The 20001-nt window shown below is 47.3% G+C and overlaps 1 protein-coding gene across 6 annotated transcripts in view; it reads right to left on the reverse strand.

Annotated features, from left to right (window-relative positions):
• The window catches only part of EHBP1 (EH domain binding protein 1), a 313110-nt gene extending 297866 nt beyond the window's left edge, over positions 1–15244 (reverse strand). For all 6 annotated transcript variants that reach the window (XM_056856272.1, XM_056856271.1, XM_056856269.1 and 3 more), the window contains exon 1: positions 15138–15244. In XM_056856272.1, the coding sequence (XP_056712250.1) occupies positions 15138–15241 (104 nt within the window). In that variant the 5' untranslated portion in view covers positions 15242–15244. The remainder of the gene's footprint in view (positions 1–15137) is intronic.
• Positions 15245–20001: the final 4757 nt, after the last annotated feature.

A 20001-nucleotide genomic window follows, 5' to 3' on the forward strand; every position in this document is an offset into this window, starting at 1 on the left:
ACTGCCTTCTTTCTTTGCCAGTATTTTGCAACAAAAGAGGGAATGTTCAGCACTGTTTCAGACTGGAAATATCTGAATGAACATCTATCAATCAAGCAAAAAAGAAAGAAAAAAGAACATACAACATGTAAAAGAACATGCGTTTGATCTTTTCTCCCTCAACTGAGCTAATGCTCTTGGGATGTTACAGCCTTGCTTGCAATAGAACAGCGACTCTTGAATCTACTAGATGGAGAGAGCAAAGCCGTCTGTGAGGTGTTGTTGACAGCTGGAACGCTGCTGTTTTGCTGTTATGTCAGTTTGTTAAACTATCTCTCACATTGTCTGTCAGCTCTCTGCCTTACTATACTACCCACCAAGTTCATCTAGTCCAACCCCCTGCACAATGCAGGAAATTCCAGACTACCTCCCCCACAAACCCCCACAAACCCCACAAACTCCATGTCCAGAAGATGGCCAAGATACCCTCCCTCTCATCATCGGCTTAAGGTCATAGAATCAGCATTGCTGACAGATGGCCATCCAGCCTCCGCTTGGGCCAGTCGCACACTCTAAGCCTAACCTACCTCACAGGGTTGTTGTGAGGATAAAATGGAGGAGCAGAGACAGGTGTAGGAATCCCCACTCTACCTTGGAAACTTGCTGGGTGACCTTAGGCCAGTCACAATCTCAGCTTCAACCCTGGCAGGTATTTGGATGGGAGACCTCCAAGGAATACCAATGGGGGAGGCAGGTAATGGGAAACTACCTCTGAACATCTTACTTTAAAAACCCTACTGGGATGCCATAAGTGCGTTTCAGAAACTGGATTAATTGACAAAGCGTAACACAGACGAACTAATAAATGGGAAACTTCTTGCAGGACCAGAGATAGGAATAAAACAAAAACACTATTCAGTTTTTCTGAACTGCCTGGTTGCCGCAGCACTGTACTCAAAATGACACAACTGAATGTGAAATGACACAACTGAAATGTGAAAAACCTCACATTTTTACTGGCCTCTGAAATAAAACATCAGTTCAACTGTTATGCGTGACCTGTTAACTGAGATACTATGGATCCCTGGGCTATAGTCAAGCACACATCCATCTACGCCCAAGTCTTATTCAGACCGACTGATTGTAGGCATGCATAACTCAGTGCTGAATCGTGTCTCGTATTTCACCGAGTCACGAGAAACCAACTGGTGACAGCAGCAGCAAATGTAAACAAAGCAATATGTCAATAAGATCAGGCATGTTAAAAGCCAAAAATACCATTGAGAAGGTTGGTTTCATAGGATCTCCCTTATCCTGAAGATCAAAATCACAAGATGGGAACCCTTCCTGTATTCTTTTGGGGGGCAAAAAATCCCAACTTCACATATACACTGATGGGATCTGTGCTGGCAGCGACAGGCCAAGAAAGGGATCTTGGTGTGGTAGTGGATCACTTGATGAAGATGTCAACCCAATGTGCAGCTGCTGTGAAAAAGGCAAATTCCATGCTGGCCATAATTAGACGAGGAATAAAGAATAAAACTGCTGCTGTCTTACTGCCCTTGTACAAATCTATGGTGAGACCACACTTGGAATACTGACATGAAGGGCACAGATTAGTTTTAAACCACTCTAAATTGCCCTCAATAATTGGCAAGTTATAAATAAGTGACGTTTCGAAGAGAAGATATACACGTAATTACACAATCGTTTGCACAACATTGTCTAGCTGTAATGAGAGAAAGCGCTTCCCCCCCTCCCCCAAATACACCCACAGCTTTTTCTAATGCTCCCAGTTCTATAAATTCACTTGCAAAGAAGGGGGAGCGGATCTCCACAAGCACTCTGCCTACTGAAACGTAGCTTGTTTCAACCACAGCTCAGTTCTAGAGGATTCCTCTGTCACTAAATTTAACCACCTGCGGTCTGTGACGGCCCCACCCACCCACAGGCACACTAAATGGAAGAATGAATGAACCTTCCTCTTCGACCCTAAAACACACATATCCAAAACGAAGTCTCGGTGATTTGATTCATTTATTTCAGAGTTAAGCGCCTCGCAGATCACTTCCTCAGCCAACCCAGTCAAAAGGAAGGGGGGGGAAGGTAGTTGTAAATCGCCTGCATTGCGCAGGGGGTTGGACTAGATGACCCTGGTGGACCCTTCCAACTCTATGAGTCTATGAGACCCTGGAGAGCTGCTGCCAGTCTGAGTAGACAATACTGACTTTGATGGACCAAGGGTCTGATTCAGCATAAGTCTCAGTGGTAGAGCATCTGCTTGGCTTGCAGAAGGTCCCAGGTTCAATCCCCAGCATCTCCCGTTAAAGGGACTAGGCAAGTAGGGGATGTGAAAGACCTCAGCCTGAGACCCTGGAGAGCCGCTGCCAGTCAGAGTAGACAATACTGACTTTGATGGATCAAGGGTCTGATTCAGTGTAAGGCAGCTTCACGTGTTCATGTGTTCACTTAATCAGCAGCAACCAAGAGCTCAACCACAGAAGTATGCAGCAGCCAAATGGACAGGATTTGGGGGCAACAGGCTTGTGACAGGTGGCTAAGAACCTGATGGGTTGATTCAGCAGATGTCTCCAAGTTGTTATGAGGAAAAACATTAGGACGGTTGTCAGACAAAAAACTATTTTGACAGCAATTCTGACTGGGGTTTTCAGAGAGGCCAGCAACCAACCTCAACAGGGCAGTACTTTTGCTGAAATGAGAAGGAGAATTAGGGATACGGCGATTTACTGACTAAAATTGACTGAAATATTTATCATTATGGCTGCGGACTCTAGAGGAGACTAATGGGGATTTATGGTTTAGGATTGCAGCGTGTGGGACCCCAATGACCCCAGGGTGAGCTGAGGTTCAGATGTACAGTAAAATGGTAGCCTGTGACCACCCACAGAATTTAATTGCCCCCCCCCCCAAAAAGCCCTTTACAATGTAGATGCGAAGTTACCAAATTGTTTCCGGACAGGAAACAGAAGCTTAAATCAAGAAATAGGAGAGTGTTAAGGGAAGCAATGGAGCCCGTAACACCACATCATTATTGATCGCAACCCAGAGACACGCATATCGCTTTGAAAGAGATGGCAGGAGGTTGACCAATATTGAGGGGACAATACTTTCAGGGAAACAGGGATCAAGAAAGGACTGCCGCCTTCCATATGTCCCTGGGCACCAACTTCGGACAGCCATCTGTTGGCTTTTCTACTATTTAGGGTGACCTTTCTGGCAACGACCAGAGCCCAAGGGCCTTTTCCATCGTGGCTCCAGCTCTGTGGAATGGGCTCCCTGAAGAAGTAATGGAGACCCCCCTCCTTGGAGATCTTCAGGAGGCACTGCAGAGGTCTGCCTGTTTGCCAGGGCTTTCGAGGGAGTTTGGACAGCCGGGATATTTTATGGGGCGGGGGGAGAATTTGGGGTTTGTTATTTTTGGTTTTAATGGGAAACGTCTGTAACTATTACCGTAAGCTGCCTTGAAAGAAAAGACAAGATAGAAATGTTTGATAAATTGATTAATTAACAATAAAATAAAGGGGAAGAAGAGATGCTGCTGGAGTTTCCCCCAATCCTTTTCTCGATGGAGCGGCGCCCACTATAGAAGGCAAGGTGGGAGGACAAACTAAGAAACCACACCATCTGTTTGGCATACGCCCTAATAATTGTTACTGCCCTCCCTTTTTTAGTGTTATGTTTTATTGAATTATTGTACACAATTTATTTTAAATGTTTTTAAATTGTTGAAATGTTTTAATGTTTGACATTCGCTGCCTTGGGGGACCTATTTGGGTGGAAAGGCAGCATACAAATGTTTTCAGTGAATAAATAATCAGTAAAAAAGCTCTGCTTAGGATGGCACTTATGAGCCCTGTGGCACAGAGTGGAAAGATGCAGTATTGCAGTCAAAAGCTCTGTTCATGACCCAAGTTCGATCCCAACGGGAGTCGGTTTCAGGTAGCCGGCTCAAGGTCGACTCAGCCTTCCATCCTTCTGAGGTCAGTGAAATGAGTACCTAGCTTGCTGGAGGTAAAGCGTAGACAACTGGGGAAGGCTATGGCAAACCACCCTGTAAACATAGTCTGCCTAGTAAACGTCATAGAATCCTAGAGTTGGAAGGGACCACCAGGGTCATCTAGTCCAACCCCCTGCACAACGCAGGAAATTCACAATTATCTCACCCCCACACACACCCAGTGACTCCTACTCCGTGCCCAGAAGATGGCCAAGGTGCCGTCCCTCTCATGATCTGCCTAAGGTCACAGAATCAGCATTGCTGACAGATGGCCACCTAACCTCTGCTTAAAACCTCCAGGGAAGGAGAGCTCACCACCTCCCAAGGAAGCCTGTTCCACTGAGGAACCGCTCTGTTAGAAAATTCTTCCTAACATCTAGACGGAAACTCTTTTGATTTAATGTCAATCTGCTGGTTCTGGTCCGACCTTCTGGGGCAACAGAAAACAACTTAGCACCCTCCTCTATGTGACAGCCCCTCAAGTACTTGAACATGGTTATCATATCCTCTCTCAGTCTTCTCCTCTTCAGGCTAAACATACCCAGCTCCTTCAACCGTTCCTCATAGGACTTGGTCTCCAGACCCCTCACCATCTTTGTTGCCCTCCTCTGGACACATTTCAGCTTGTCTACATTTTTCTTAAATGGCGGTGCCCAAAACTGAACACAGTACTCTAGGTGAGGTCTATCCAGAGCAAAGGGATACCATTACTTCCCGTGATCTGGACACTATACTTCCGTTGATACAGCCCAAGATCGCATTTGCCTTTTTAGCTACCGCATCACACTGCGGACTCATGTTCAGTGTTTGGTCTACTAAGACCCCAAGATCTTTTTTGCACACACTACGTCGTAATGTGACGTCACCCCATGGGTCGGTAATGACCCCATCCCTGCGCAGGGGGCTACCTTTACCTTTTTAGGATGGCACCATCAGGCACCCTCTGCCACCAAGCTCCAGATGTCAAGACAAAATACAACAGTCTGCAGCAAAGTGAAAGCTAAGATCAAGTGGCTGAATTCCAAAGCTCTCGGTTCTCTCTCCTATGGTTTGAGAATGCCAAGTTTTTAAAGCGTTCACGGAATTCAGAGGAGAAACAGCTATGGAAAAGAAAAACAGATGGCAAACACATTCAAACAAGAAATGACATCGAGAATTACTTTCCCATTACCAAACGGCAGACGTACTATTGCAAAAAATGCAGGGAGAACCTTCCATTAAGGGCAACTGATACGGGAATATGACACACCGTGAGGAAACCAGACCTCTGTTCTCGAGACAGTGGTACATAGAGAAGAAACACTGGTCACTTTAAACATTAAGATGTATGCCCGGTTCAAGTAGAAAACACATACCAAACGTGATTGATATCGCAGGCTTGCCAATACGTTCGCAAAATGCAGCATGCTAGGGAAGTGGCACCCACTTGCAAAGGAATTTCCTTATTTCCTGGCATGTCTGAGTGGATTCATTGTCTTTCTGCATGTGGGAGAAACACAGCAGAACCAATCTGATGTGCCAGAGAGCGCATGAAGTGCTAGCCATGTGTTCAGAACAGGCCAGGTGAAAACAAGAGGCAAATCTCTGCAGAAGCCCAATTACGAAATGCATCAAACTTGAGTCATGTGCTAGTTTATCGTGGTGTTAAAACCAGGCTGAACCTCAGGGCCCGTTTTCAACATCTTGGAATATCCCTGTCCCTCAGTCTTTGGCAGGAATTGAGGGGGGGTGCGTGGCTCAGTGGCAGACCATCCGCTTGGCATGCAGGAGACCCCAGGTTCCATCCTGAGCACCTGCACCAAAGAGGATCAAGCGATGCAAAAGACCTAAGCCTGAGACGCTGGAGAGCTGCTGCCAGTCTGAGCGCACAAAATTGACCTTGATGGACCAATGGTCTGATTCAGTTTAAGGCAGCCACACACATGTTCACGTGAACTGCAATTTTACCTAACAAAGTCGCAGCCCTGCACAAACATATAAACAATAAAAGCTATGCTATTTGAGCCCACAGAGCTGGCAGAGAAGCGGGGAGGGAGAGACCAAAACCACAGCCAGCTTTATCAGTTGCCAGCAGTCCTTGATGTCCTCACAGTGGCTGGTCTATCTGCACATGTTTCTGAAGCATAGTAAAGGGCAGAAATCTGCCGCTCCTCAATACACATGGTAACTGTACCAAATCCTTTGCATTTCACCCAAGAAGAAGTGTTGGTTTTTATATGCCGACTTTCTCTCCCTCTTAAGGAAGACCCACAAGCCAAACTGAAGAGTTAGATGATGCTTTCCTGGAACAGATGTCCAAACATTCAAAAAAGAAAGATGTAGTAGTAATGGGAGATTTCAATTATCCTGACATCTGTTGGAAGGCTAACTCTGCCAAAACCACTAGGTCCAACAAATTCCTCACTTCCCTTGCAGACAACTTCATAGTCCAAAAAGTGGAAGAAGTGACAAGGGGAACAGCCATTTTGGATCTGATCTTAACCAATTATGATGACTTGGTTTATGGGGTAGAAGGAGTGGGATCTTTAGGTGGGAGTGACCATGTTCTCCTGGAGTTTGTTATACAGCAGAAAGGCGAAGCAAGAAATAGTCAAACATGTACTCTAGACTTTAAGAAAGCTGATTTCAATAAATTTAGGGAACTACTGGGTGTGATCCCGTGGGTGAGAATATTGAATGAGAAGGGAGTACATGAAGGATGGGAAAATCTTAAAAGGGAGATATTGAATCATCAATTCCCATGAGAAGAAAAAAAGGTAAGAGGTTTGAAGAAACCAGGGTGGATGACTAAAGAACTTTTGGTTGAGATAGGATTTAAGAAGGGCATGTACAAGAAATGGAAAAAGGGAGAAAACAACAAAAAGGAATTCAAACAAGTAGCCAGCACATGTAGGGAGAAAGTCAGGAAGGCTAAAGCGCAGAATGAGCTCCGGCTAGCCAGGAAAGTTAAAAACAACAAAAAAGGTTATGTCCACAACAAAAGGAAGATCAAGGTAACGATCGGGTCATTGGATCGGGTCATTGTGGAGAGGATGGTGAGTGATTAACAGGGGAGGCAGAAAAGGCAGAATTACTTAACTCCTTTTTTGTATCAGTCTTCTCCCAAAAGGGGAATAGTGCTCAACCTGGGAATAATGGAGCAGAGGATGCAATAGGGGAATTATAGCACAGTATAGACACTGAGATAGTACAGGAATACCTGGCTACTCTTAATGACTTCAAGTCTCCAGGGCCGGATGAACTGCATCCAAGGGTGTTAAAAGAACTGGCTGAAGTGATTTCAGAACCGCTGGAGAAGTTCCAGCAGACTGGAGGAGGGCAAATGTGGTCCCCATCTTTAAAAAAGGGGGGAAAGAAATCCCAAACAAGTATCGCCCAGTCAGCCTGACATCAATACCAGGTAAAATACTAGAGCAGATAATTAAACAGACGGTCTGTAAGCACTTAGAAAGAAATGCCGTGCTCACAGACAGTCAACATGGGTTTCTCAAAAACAGGTCATGCCAAACTAATCTCATATCTTTTTCTGAAAGAGTGACAAGTATGGTAGATGAAGGGAATGCTGTAGATGTAGTGTACCTTGATTTCAGTAAAGACTTTGATAAAGTCCCCCATGATCTTCTTGAAACAAAGCTAGTAAAATGTGGGCTGGACACTGCTACTGTTAGGTGGATTGGTAATTGGTTGACCAACCAAACGCAAAGGGTGCTCATTAATGGCACAACTTCATCCTGGAGAGGAGTGGGGTACCACAGGGGTCTGTCTTGGGACCAGTACTATTTAATACTTTTTATAAATGACTTGGATGATGGAATAGAGAGCATGCTAATCAAATTTGCAGATGATACCAAGTTAGGAGGGGTAGTTAATACCCCGGAGGGTAGGGTCAGAGTTCAGAATGACCTCGATAGACTGGAGAGCTGGGCCATAAGCAATAAAATGGATTTCAATAGGGAGAAGTGTAAAGTACTTCACCTAGGCAGAAACAACATAAGGCACAGGTACAGGATGGGAGAGAGTTGGCTTGAGAACAGTACATGTGAAAGAGATCTGGGGGTCTTAGTGGACCACAAACTGAACATGAGTCAACAGTGTGATATGGCGGCTAAGAAGGCCAATGCAATTCTGGGCTGCATCAATAGGAGTATTGTGTTTAGATCAAGGGAAGTAATACTACCACTGTATTCTGCATTGGTCAGATCTCCCTTGGAATACTGTGTCCAGTTTTGGGCTCCACAATTTAAGAAGGATGTTGACAAGTTGGAGCGTGTCCAGAGGAGGGCGACCAGAATGATCAGAGGTCTGGAATCCATGCCTTATGAGGAGAGACTTAAGGAGTTGGGTTTGTTTAGTTTGGAGAAGAGAAGGTTGAGGGGAGACATGATAGCCATGTTTAAATACTTGAAGGGATGTCATGTTGATGAGGGAACTACCTTGTTCTCTGTTGCTCCAGAGACTAGGACACGGAGTAATGGATTTAAACTAATAGAAAAGCGATTCCACCTAAACATTAGGAAGAACTTTCTGACGGTGAGGGCTGTTCGACGGTGGAATGTGCTACCTCAGAGGGTGGTGGAGTCCCCGTCTTTGGAGGTCTTTAAGCAGAGGCTAGATGGCCATCTGTCGGGAGTGCTTTGATTGTGGGATCCTGCATGGCGGGGGGAGGGTTGGGGTCACTGGGGATGTGGAGGGAGGTAGTTGTGAATTTCCTGCATTGTGCAGGGGGTTGGACTAGATGACCCTGGTGGTACCTTCCAACTCTATGATTCTATGAATCAAACCAGCTTACAATCACCTTCCCTTCCCCTCCCCACAACAGACACCCTGTGAGGTAGGTGGGGCTGAGAGAGTGTGAGTAGCCCAAGGTCGCCCAGCTGGCTTCATGTGTAGGAGTGGGGAAACAAATCCAGTTCACCAGATTAGCCCCTGCCGCTCATGTGGAGGAGTGGGGAATCAAACCTGGTTCTCCAGACCTGAGTCCACTGCTCTTAACCACTACACCAAGCTGGATCTCAGACGAATGCAGGTGAGACGCATCATTAAAACTGCTTCTAATCAGTAAAGGTTAAGGTAGACCCCTGCACAAGCACCGGGTCATTAATGACCCATGGGGTGACGTCACATCCCAACATTTACTAGGCAGACTATGTTTATGGGGTGGTTTGCCATGTCCTTCCCCAGTCGTCTACACTTTACCCCCAGCAATCTGGGAACTCATTTTACTGACCTCGGAAGGATGGAAGGCTGATCAGCACAGAATGCAGTAAAACTCTGCCACGACGGTATCTGAAAACTGATCTCAACTCAACAAGGCCCAATACAATCACAAGCATGAACCCATGACAATTCTGCATGACGGATTTGGTTTTAGATCCCGAGACAAAACGCTGGAGTCGTCTTAAGTACCTGTTGCAGGACTGGCTCTCTTTAAAACTTACTGGGGTGGAAGCATTGTAGAAAAACCTAGAATGGAGAAGGAAAAGCTAGTCCAAAAATCCCTTGGCGATGCGGGCCAGACGGAATTCCGCCAAGAGATAATGTCCATTTACTGAGGAAGGGCGATCAAGATGCAAGAAATTGGCACAACTAAAGCCTCCCATTAACATTATACAGTCCACAGTCGCTGTTCATACTTTTCAAAGGATTTGGGATCAATACAAGAAAGCCAAGGCAGAAGCAATTTCACACCCACTGAAGGAAGATGCAATAATTCTGTAACAAGCAAAATAAAGTCATTACTATCTCCTGAAATGCAATGTGTATTGTGGGGGGGAAGCAATGATATGGGGGGGTGTAGAGCTCCACAAGGAGCGCACGTACAGCTTCTCTCTACCTCCGGCTCCTGCTTCATCTGCAATCTTTTCTCACAACCCCCCCTAGAGCATTTTAATACTTCATTGTTGGCCGTTTTAACATATGAATGGTCTATTATTTCTCCACAAAACCACTGTATTGTTGGAATGCTGGAATGCCAAGTGCATTAAAGACCATGTTTACCAGATGTTTGATCAAAGGAATACTCACAATATGGAGCAGAGGGCACACATCCTAACCACAATTTTTAATTACCGCATGATGCAAAACAGATTTTTGCCTTCCTAAAAACAAAACCCAGGGAGGCCTTTCCTTCAGCTCTTTTTGCTACTTGGGGCTAATTTTGCAGTGTCTTTTCACCCACAAACTTGGGATTTAACCTTTTTTGGGGGGAGAAGATCGTGGCCATACTAAAGAAGTATCATGATGGTGGGGAGGGGGGAGAGGTGCTCTTTTAACTTTTTTCAGTAAGTAATAAGTTTTGTGCCCTGACCTTGATAGTCCAGGCTAGCTTGATCTCATCAGATTTCAAAAGCCAAGCAGGATTGGCATTGGTTGGTACTTGGATGGGAGACCACCAAGGAAGTCCAGGGTTGCTTTGTAGAAGGAGGCAATAGCAAACCACCTTTTTATGTCTTCTGCCCTGACGTGGATGGCTCAGGCTAGCCAGATCTTGGAAGCTAAGGTGGATCGGCCCTGGTTAGTATCTGGATGGGAGATCGCCAAGGAAGTCCAGGGTCACTACGCAGAGGCAGGCAATGGGAAATCACCTCTGAACATCTCTTGCCTTGAAAACCGTACTGAGTTGCCATAAGTTGGCTGCAACTTGACGACACTTTCCGCCACTGATAAGGTTTTGCGTGAATTGCCATTTGCAAAAACAAGTGTTTGTAATTTTAGCTTTAAATACAGATGGAAGTTATTTTAAGACTCTTTCTTCCTCCTTGCAGCAGACAGAAGAGCCTTAAGATAATCACCTGAACTGTCTGATCCTATACAAGGAAGCAGAAATCTCTGCGAATATGTATAGTAATCCTTGAAAAGACAATATGGAGCCCATTCTGAAGAACAAACTGTGTGTCCAAACTGCATGTCACCTGCTACCCCTGTCGGTCACCTACTATCGACTGTGTAACCTTTGCTAGCAGTAATAAACATTTCACCGTATAACAGTTGCAGATGTATGGAAGGGTGTGTGATAAGATTCATCTGTGTGGGCTCTTATTCGCCTAAATAAACTTCAGACTATGCAAAGACAGTGTGGTGTAGTGGTGAAAGGGCCGGACTAGGATCTGGGAAACCCAGGTTCGAATCCCCACTCTGTCACAGAAGCTTGCTGGGTGACCCTAGGCCAGCCCAGCCTACCTCACAGGGTTGTTGTGAGGATAAAACAGAGAGGAAAATAATGTAAGCCGCTTTGGGTCCCTACTAGGGAGAAAGGCAGGACATAAATCAAGTAAATAAAATAATAAATAGAAGCGGCTGTACAGAGAAACAGCCAAGGAATGAGAATTTTACACTTGCAGCACTCTTACGGAAGAAATTAGTATCATATCGATATGTAAATACTAGTAGGCTCTAATCCATTTATTAGAATAGCCTTATACTACAATATTCATCTGCAAAACAAAACACCTTTTTCAAACAAATTGGGCTGCCATTTAAACCCCTTAGGGCTAAGGCTATCTTTCCTTTATTCAGGATTGTTATCTACACTTAATCCCCCGGAGGAAGCGCAGGCATTAAGCCGAAACCTAAAATAAAGAAAGCAAGCTACCCAAATAAAACAATGAAGTGATTTCCCTGAGGTAGCATTCCTATATTATACCCCACAGATGCCTCCTCGACCATCTTCACCTACGCTGGACAGAGCTCAAGAGTCCAGCTCAGCAGCATAGGTTTGGCAAAATGCTGTTGGTCGCTCGTCTTCCTCAGCAGACTCTAGTTGCCCCCACAACATTTGTGGTAGTAGGCAAAAAGTCACATACTTCGCGAGAGTCAAATGCGTACATTAAACTGGATTTATTTAGAATAGTTATATACTTGCCTGTCTCCCAAGCATCAAGGACCCAAGCCGTAGAGGAAATGCATATGAGTTCCTTCCAGGGAATGATCACAGGAAACGGACCACCTGACTGTCCGACCAATCAAAGAAGCTCGACTGGTGAGCAAGGGGCCTTTTTGGTGGCAGCCCCAAGATGCTGGAACAACCTCCTCCGGGAGGTGCACTCACTTTCGATCTTTAAAAGGCAGTTGAAAACTGCTTTAGTTTGACTATGGCTGTTACCGTACTTGTAATTCCCAGCGATGTATTAAGAGTTCGAAAATGTTATAAAAAATACTGTTCGCACTTTCTATGTATTCCCACCAATGTATTAAGTTTGAAAACGTTATAAAAAATACTGTTCGCACTTTGTTTGGCCCCTTTAGCTGTGACGACGTCTTCCAACCATTTATAAGCCGTGGTATCCAAAAACCCTTTTAAAGCGATATTTTTAATAACATTTTCAAACTCTTAATACATCGCTGGGAATACAAAGTGCGGTAACCCCCATGTGTGTGTTAAGTGCCGTCAAGTCGCTTCCGACTCATAGCGACCCTATGAATGGAAGTCCTCCAAAATGTCCTATCTTTGACAGCCTTGCTCAGATCTTGCAAATTGAGGGCTGTGGCTTCCTTTATTGAGTCAGTCCATCTCCTGTTGGGTCTTCCTCTTTTCCTGCTAACCTCAACTTTTCCTAGCTTGACTGTCTTTTCCAGTGACTCTTGTCGTCTCATGATTTGACCAAAATACAATAGCCTCAGTTTAGTAATTTTAGCTTCTAGGGTCAGTTCAGGCTTGATTTGATCTAGAACCCACTGATTTGTTTTTTTGGCAGTCCAGGGTATCCGTAACACTCTCCTCCAACGCCACGTTTCAAAGGAATCTGTTTTCTTCCTATCAGCTTTCTTCACTGTCCAGCTTTCACACCCATACATAGTAATAGTTTGACTATAGTTTTTATCTATTGGCAGTCTTAACTGAGATGTTAAATTGGGGTCTGTTCGGTGCCTTTTATAATTGTTCTCTTTACATTATAAGTCCTACAAAGTAGAAAGTTGCCTATTAAATATAATAATAATAATAATAATAATAATAATATTCACACAGCCCAGGAAATGGCAGCAGATGCATCTGTGTGTTGCCTTGTCATGGTTTTTCCGGCACAGTTGTAACATTTTTAACAACTACAGAAGAATTCAAAGTTCTACCAACTGAAATCTGCTCACTATGCGCCCATTAAAGACCTAGAAGCCCTGCCAGCTAAGTTGGCAAACATATCCCAAGATGGGGCACCTTCTGTTAAAGTGAGCTATCTACAGCAAATGCAAACCTATATGGAATTTTAAGGGATATATTGCATAGAAAGTTCCTCCTTATAGCATAACCATTTACAAAGGTGTGGTTGTCTGCAGGACATCTTCCAGTCTTAGGAAATAAATTAACTTACTCGATTAACCATTAATTATCCAAAGAAACTGGGCTAACAAAGCTTGTCACTAAAGAGACACTGTCCTTCAGTGTTACTCCTCTGAAGATGCCTGCCACAGCCGCTGGCGAAAGTCAGGAAAGAAAATACCAAGACCACGGTTACACAGCCCGGATAACCTACAAGAACCAATGAACTCTGACCGTGAAAGCCTTCGACAATATCTTGTCACTAATATGTCAAACCAGAGCAGCTAGAATTTACTGGACAAGTTTAATTATCAAGACAAAATTAAGAATGTAGTGCACATACTGGCCAAGCTATGAAACAGGAAGTTACGTATACTGCCTGTTATAAACTCACAACAAGGGCTTTAAGAAAAATGTTTAAGCAATAACCGCGTTAACAATACTGATCTACTTTACAAGGCTGTTTCAAGGCTAAGAATAACGCCTGTGAAGTATTTTGAATACTCTAAATCTCAGTGTTATAAGGGTGGGTATTATTAAGTATCCTTCAAAGGTGTTTCTCCTGACAGTGAGAATCAGAAAACAAGATTTTCTCCCCAAATAGCTGATTCCCAAAGTTCCCGCGATAACCTTATACTGCAGGATCCAGTTGAGGACACACATGTGAAGATTAGACTGTACTTTCAAATGATGGTTTTGGCCGTACTACCAATGTTCCATTCGCTCCTGAAAGCAAAATATGTAAGCCTAGCCGTTCTGAAAAGACACTTTCAATACGTGAAGATGCATTTCTGGGACAGGCCCGTACAGCTGATTCCTCCGGGCGGGCGGTCTAGCCAATTCAAAACTATGTCCCACTGGGACATTGTGGCTTGGAATTCTCGACTGACTAAGCAAATAACTCGAGATAAATTCCCAAGGCGGAGATTCTTGTCTGCTTCCATTCCAGAGTTGAAAAAAAGAAAAGGAATATTTTTCAGGTTAAAAAACAAAAAAAAGAGAGCAAAAGTCGAAAGTATGCAGAGTGAAATCAATCACACTGTCAACCTTGGGAAATACTTTGAAGACTCCTCTGGGACAAACAACTCAGCGGGTTTACGGGGCTGGCAAGAGCCTGTTGTGGTAACATCACTTATATTTGTTATGAGGCAAACTCAAGAGTTGCAAAAATACATGCTCAGTAAGACTGCAAAGCAACAATCCTAGGTCAAGAAGCAATAACCATCCCCATAGGGATGGAATACGTGCATAGCCAAGCACCTGGTTAAGGCAGATTCGCAACCACGCCTCTTGTTCTGTTTGGAGAGCACAGGAGGAAACACTCATCAGCAAGACAGGTGGATCTCACCAGCCTGGGGTTGCCAATCTCAAGGTGGGGCCGGGAGTTCTCCCAGAAGTACCACTGATCTCCAGACCACAGAGATCTGTTCCCGTGGGGGAAATGGCGGCTTCAGAGGGCAGACTCTACGGCGGCGGTGTCAAACATACAGCCCAAGGGCCGGATCCAGCCCCTTGAGAGCTCCTATCTGGATCACGAGCCAGCTGAGGCAGCCACCCACCCACCCACTATCGATCTGGGCTGGTGAACCCGCTGTGGGCACGCCAGCTGGCACCCATGCTCCCAATCTGGGTTGGCAAGGCATAGTCTGACCAAGCGACATTTATGTCATATCCGGACCAAGTAACAAATGAGTTCAACTGCTCTATGGTATACCACAGCATGTAGGAGAAAATGAAGCCCTAGAGCGACAAGACATTCCAGCCGAGCACCCTCCCTTCACTCTGCCCGCCTCATTTGTTGCCCCTAATCTCCAGGACTGTCCCAAGATGGAATTGGCAACCTTACGCCAACCCCCTTCCAACCACCCCACAAAAAACGCCCCTTACCATTTCTTGGTGCACTCGACCATCAGTTCCTGGTAAGAGGCCACAAACTGGAACTTGGAGGCGTGTTTCCCCACGCGCTGGAGCCTCTTCCACACGGAAGCCATGCCGAGGAGGGGGGAAATATCAACTCGAGTCCGGCAGTAGCAAGTCCCAGGCTACAAGTTGGTGTGTACGATTCTTGCAAAAACAAGGGACGCGGCGGCGGTCAGAAGGATGCTCATTTGGACATCACTTTCCCAAGGAATATTCCACCTTATGGGGTGAGATGTGAAGCATGGCAGCGGGAGGAAGCGACAACAAGGAATTCCCCTCACGCAGTTGTCATCCCAGCTCCTCTTCATGGGCTCTCTGGCGAGGATCAGGCAGCAAAGCTGGAAAGCAAGACAGAATTGGCAAGCGGTTAGTGCATCAGATGCGGCAATGCTATTACCGCAGCCAATTTTCTTAGGTTTTGCACATGGATACCGTACCGAGACATGGGGGGGGGGGGGGGAAGAGAAGAAGAAGAGTTGGTTTTTATACGCCGACTTTCTCTACCACTTAAGGAAGAATCAAACCGATTTACAGTCACCTTCCCCTCCCCACAACAGACACCCTGTGAGGCAGGTGGGGCTGAGAGAGCTCGAAGAGAGCGGCGACTAGCCCAAGATCACCCAACTAGCTTCCTGTGGAGAAGTGGGGAAACAAATCCCGTTCGCCAGATTAGCCTCCGCCGCTCACGTGGAGGAGTGGGGAACCAAACCCGGTTCTTCAGATCAGAGTCAGAGCTGTTGCAACGTCAGGAACGCAAGCCACGAGTCGGTCTAGGAACAGGCCGATTGTTATCGAGACCCTCAGCATCCAAAACACTGGGGAGGGTGAGAGAGAGAAGCAGGAGGCCCAGCTGCCCACGGCCATCCTCCAGCATCTCCCTGAAGCAGCACCGTGCCCAAGTGATGCCAGCAGTCTGCACGCAGGGAGGGGACCGAAGTTCTTTGTCTCCATGCTGATGACAAAAAAAGGTGTAACAGTTGTTTCCTCCCCCCCCCCCCAAGCTGGCTTCTTAGGGGAACGGCCTGCCTCACTGGGGAAGCATTGGCAGAGATGGTGGGAGCTGGTAGCGCAGGGTGGGGTGGAAGAGGCATTTCTCTAAGCTTCGGCTCCTCGGGATACGGAATAGCCTTTCCCTTCCGCCGCACGGGACTCCTTCCACCTCTGGCAGAAAGGGGGGGAACCGCTGGAATGACTTCCAAAGAGGAAACGGGAGAAGAAGAAAATGCGGTGGGGGTGCTTGAAGGAAGAAGCAATAGGAAACAGGGGTCTCGGGGAAGGGGAAAGCAATAGGAAACAGGGGTCTCCAGGAAGGGGAAGGACAGGAAATAGGGGGGCTTGGAAGGGAAAAGGAATAGGAAATAGGGGTCTCGGAACAGGGAAAGCAATAGGAAATAGGGAGGCTTTGGGAAGGGGAAGCAATAGTAAATAGGGGTCTCAGGGAAGGGAAAGGATAGGAAATAGGGGGGTTTGGAAGGGAGAAGGAATAGGAAATAGGGGTCTCAGAGCAGAGGAAGCAATAGGAAATAGGGGGGCTTGGAAGGGAGAAGGAATAGGAATTAAGGGACAGCAATAGGAAATGGCGAGCTGGGAAGGGGGCAGCAATAAGAAATAGGGGGCTTGGGAGGAAAAATGCAATAGGAAATGGGGGTCTTGGGGAAGGGGGCAATAGGAAATAGGGGGGCTTGGGAGGAAGAATGCAATAGGAAATGGGGGTCTTGGGGAAGGGGGCAGCAATAGGAAATAGGGGGGCAGCAATAGGAATAATGCAATAGGAAATGGGGGTCTTGGGTAAGGGGGCAGCAATAGGAAATAGGGGGGCTTGGGAGGAAAAATGCAATAGGAAATGGGGGTCTTGGGGAAGGGGGCAGCAATAGGAAATAGGGGAGCAGCAATAGGAAGAATGCAATAGGAAATGGGGGTCTTGGGTAATGGGGGCAGCAATAGGAAATAGGGGGCTTGGGAGGAAGAATGCAATAGGAAATGGGGGTCTTGGGGAAGGGGGCAGCAATAGGAAATAGGGGGGCTTGGGAGGAAGAATGCAATAGGAAATCAAGGGGGCTCAGAGAGGGAGGCAAAGAAATCGGTGGCCTTGGAGGGGGAAGCCCAGAGGCAGGCAGGCAGGCCCCCTCCCCACCCGGGGCCCGAAGACCTCTCCCAGCTGCAAGCGCGGGTCCCTCACCTTCGTCCGCGCGGCTTCTCCCCCCCCAGGCAGGCAGGCAGGCAGGCTGAATCCCGGCTGCTGTCACACGCGCCGGCGCTCAACGCCTGGGCTGCCCGCCGCAGCAGACCCGCACCGGGGACCGCGGGAGCCCCATTGCAAAGCCGCGGCTCCCCCCAGCACGCAGCCCCTCGGCGGCAGCCCGGAGCAATCGAGGCGGAGGCGACCCGGCGGCGCCTGCAATTGCAACTGCCGCTGCGACTGCAATTGCAACAGCTGCAGCCGTCCACGCTCGCCGCCTCCCTCCTGCCAGCGGCGCGCGCCTCACACCACCTCTTTGGCCCCCGCCAAGCGCAACCGAACCGCACGCGCCCGCTCCGCGGCGCGCCATTGGCCAGCGGCACCGGGCCCTCCCCCGAGGCCGCGCGCGCATTGGCCGGCGGGCGGCGTCAGTCATTCCGCCCCCACCAAAAAAAAAGAGAGAGAGAGAGAAAGGAAAGGTGGGGGAGAGGGAATGACGGGCGCGCTGCCCTCCCGCCCTCGCCTCGTCCGCGGGGCTGCGATTGGCTAGCGGGGGCGCTCCGGGGCGGGGTTGTTTATACCGAGCGGGATGGTCATTGGGCGGGGGCGGCGTCCGTCTGAGGGCGGGGTTGGAGTGGAGGCGGGGCTTTGAGGTGGCTGGGGCTGAAGAAAGGGGAGTGGCTGGAGAGGCTCTTAGTTAGGATTTGGGGAGGGGGCTGTGCAGGGGGCGTGAAGGAGGGAGTGAGGGAGGGAGTGAGGGGTGGGCCGGTTACCTGGGAGACCCAGCTGCAACGCCTCAATATGCCAGGGAACGTGCTGGCCTGCATTACAGGGTTGTTGTGAGGCTAAAATCCATGGCTGCTGGTAGTCATGATGCATCCCTGTTCTCTCCAGGATCAGAGGAGCAGGCCTATTATATTGGGTGCTGTGGAGCACAGGCAAGAGGATGCTGCTGCACATGAAGGAGGGAGAGATGGGTGGGCCGGTTAGCTGGGAGACCCAGCTTCAAAGCCTCAATATGCCATGGAACCTGCTGGCCTGGGCCGGTCGGCCTGGCCTGCATTACAGGGTTGTTGTGAGGCTAAAATCCATGGCTGCTGGTAGTCATGATGCATCCCTGTTCTCTCCAGGATCAGAGGAGCAGGCCTATTATATTAGGTGCTGTGGAGCACAGGCAAGAGGATGCTGCTGCACAGGCAGGACAATGAAGGAGGGAGAAATGGGTAGGCCGGTTACCTGGGAGACCCAGCTTCAAAGCCTCAGTATGCCATGGAATGTGCCGGCTGGGCCAGTCAGGCCGCCCTACTTTACAGGGTTGTTGTGAGGCTAAAATTCATGGCTACTAGTCAGAATGGATACTAGTCATGACGCAGACGTATTCTCTCCAGGATCAGAGGAGCACGCCTGTTATATGAGGTGCGGTGCAACACAGGCAGGATGGTGCTGCTGCAGTCATCTTGTTTGTGGGCTTCCTAGAGGCACCTGGTTGGCCTTGGTCTGATCCAGCACTGCTTATGTTCTTATGTTAAAATGATGCGAGCCTTAGAGGAAGGGTGGGATAAAAAAATTTACTAAAGGAATTATGGTCACCACACCTTGGAGCTTTGTACATAGGGTTGCCAGCTCTGGGTTAGGAAATACCTGGAGATTTGGGGGGGCGGAGCCTGAAGAGGTGGGGTTTAGGGAGGGGAGGGACTTCAATGCCATAGAGTCCAATTGCCAAAGCAGCCATTTTTCCCAGGCGAACTGATCTGTTATCAGCTGGAGACCTGTTGTAATAGCAGGAGATCTCCAGCCACCACCAGGAGGCTGGCAACCCTATTTGTACAGTTCCTTCTACCCTTTCGACTCATAAGCTATGTGCATTTTTTTTTAAAAAAAACTCTTATTAGGTGCTTCTCTGGAGGTTATCTGAAAGCAAATACCTCACTCCAAGTCAATTTATGTAGCACATTTGTACCTTGCATAGAATAGTATATACACACACACACTGTCCTTTTATCTTCACAGCAACCCTGTGAGGCAGGCTACACTCAGAGAGAATGACTGGCCCAAGGTCTCCCAGTAAGCATCATGGCTGAGTGGGGATTTGGACCCCAGGTCTCCCCGGTATCGGTACAACATTTTAACCGCTAAGTCACGCTAGTTCTCGCGTAACGAAAGGGGAGTTATATACGTACTTAATAAATTAACCAAAATAAGCAACAGAAGCGGTTAAATGCAGTCCTGGAATTAAAGTACACATCCTTCACAAAATGGGAGTGCATCCTTCTAGCTTCTAAACGGAAGGTCTTTGAGATGCTATAATCTGAGTGAACGAGAATCATGTACAAATATCATTTTCAGTCCTTCCACTCTTAATCCAGGGAAAAAAAGCACCCGTACCAGCTCTAGTCCTTTCCGCTCTAGAGGTAGAAATTGTTCATTCTGCCTCAACCCCCTGCGTTCCTCCTCTCTCCATGGGTGCACAATTTTAAAAATTATACACAAGCGATAAAGAGGCAGGGAAATGACTCAGCCTTGACGAGGCAGGCCTTTTTGCCCCAGCCTGCCTGACGATTCATGGGAGGATTTTCCTGCTTAAATCCTGCTCCGAGCTTCCTTGGGAACTTCCGAAGTTGAGAGGAGATTTTCTCATACAAGTTATGAAAT

Source organism: Euleptes europaea, chromosome 10, assembly GCF_029931775.1.
Source record: "Euleptes europaea isolate rEulEur1 chromosome 10, rEulEur1.hap1, whole genome shotgun sequence".
NCBI classification, from domain to species: Eukaryota; Metazoa; Chordata; class Lepidosauria; order Squamata; family Sphaerodactylidae; genus Euleptes; species Euleptes europaea.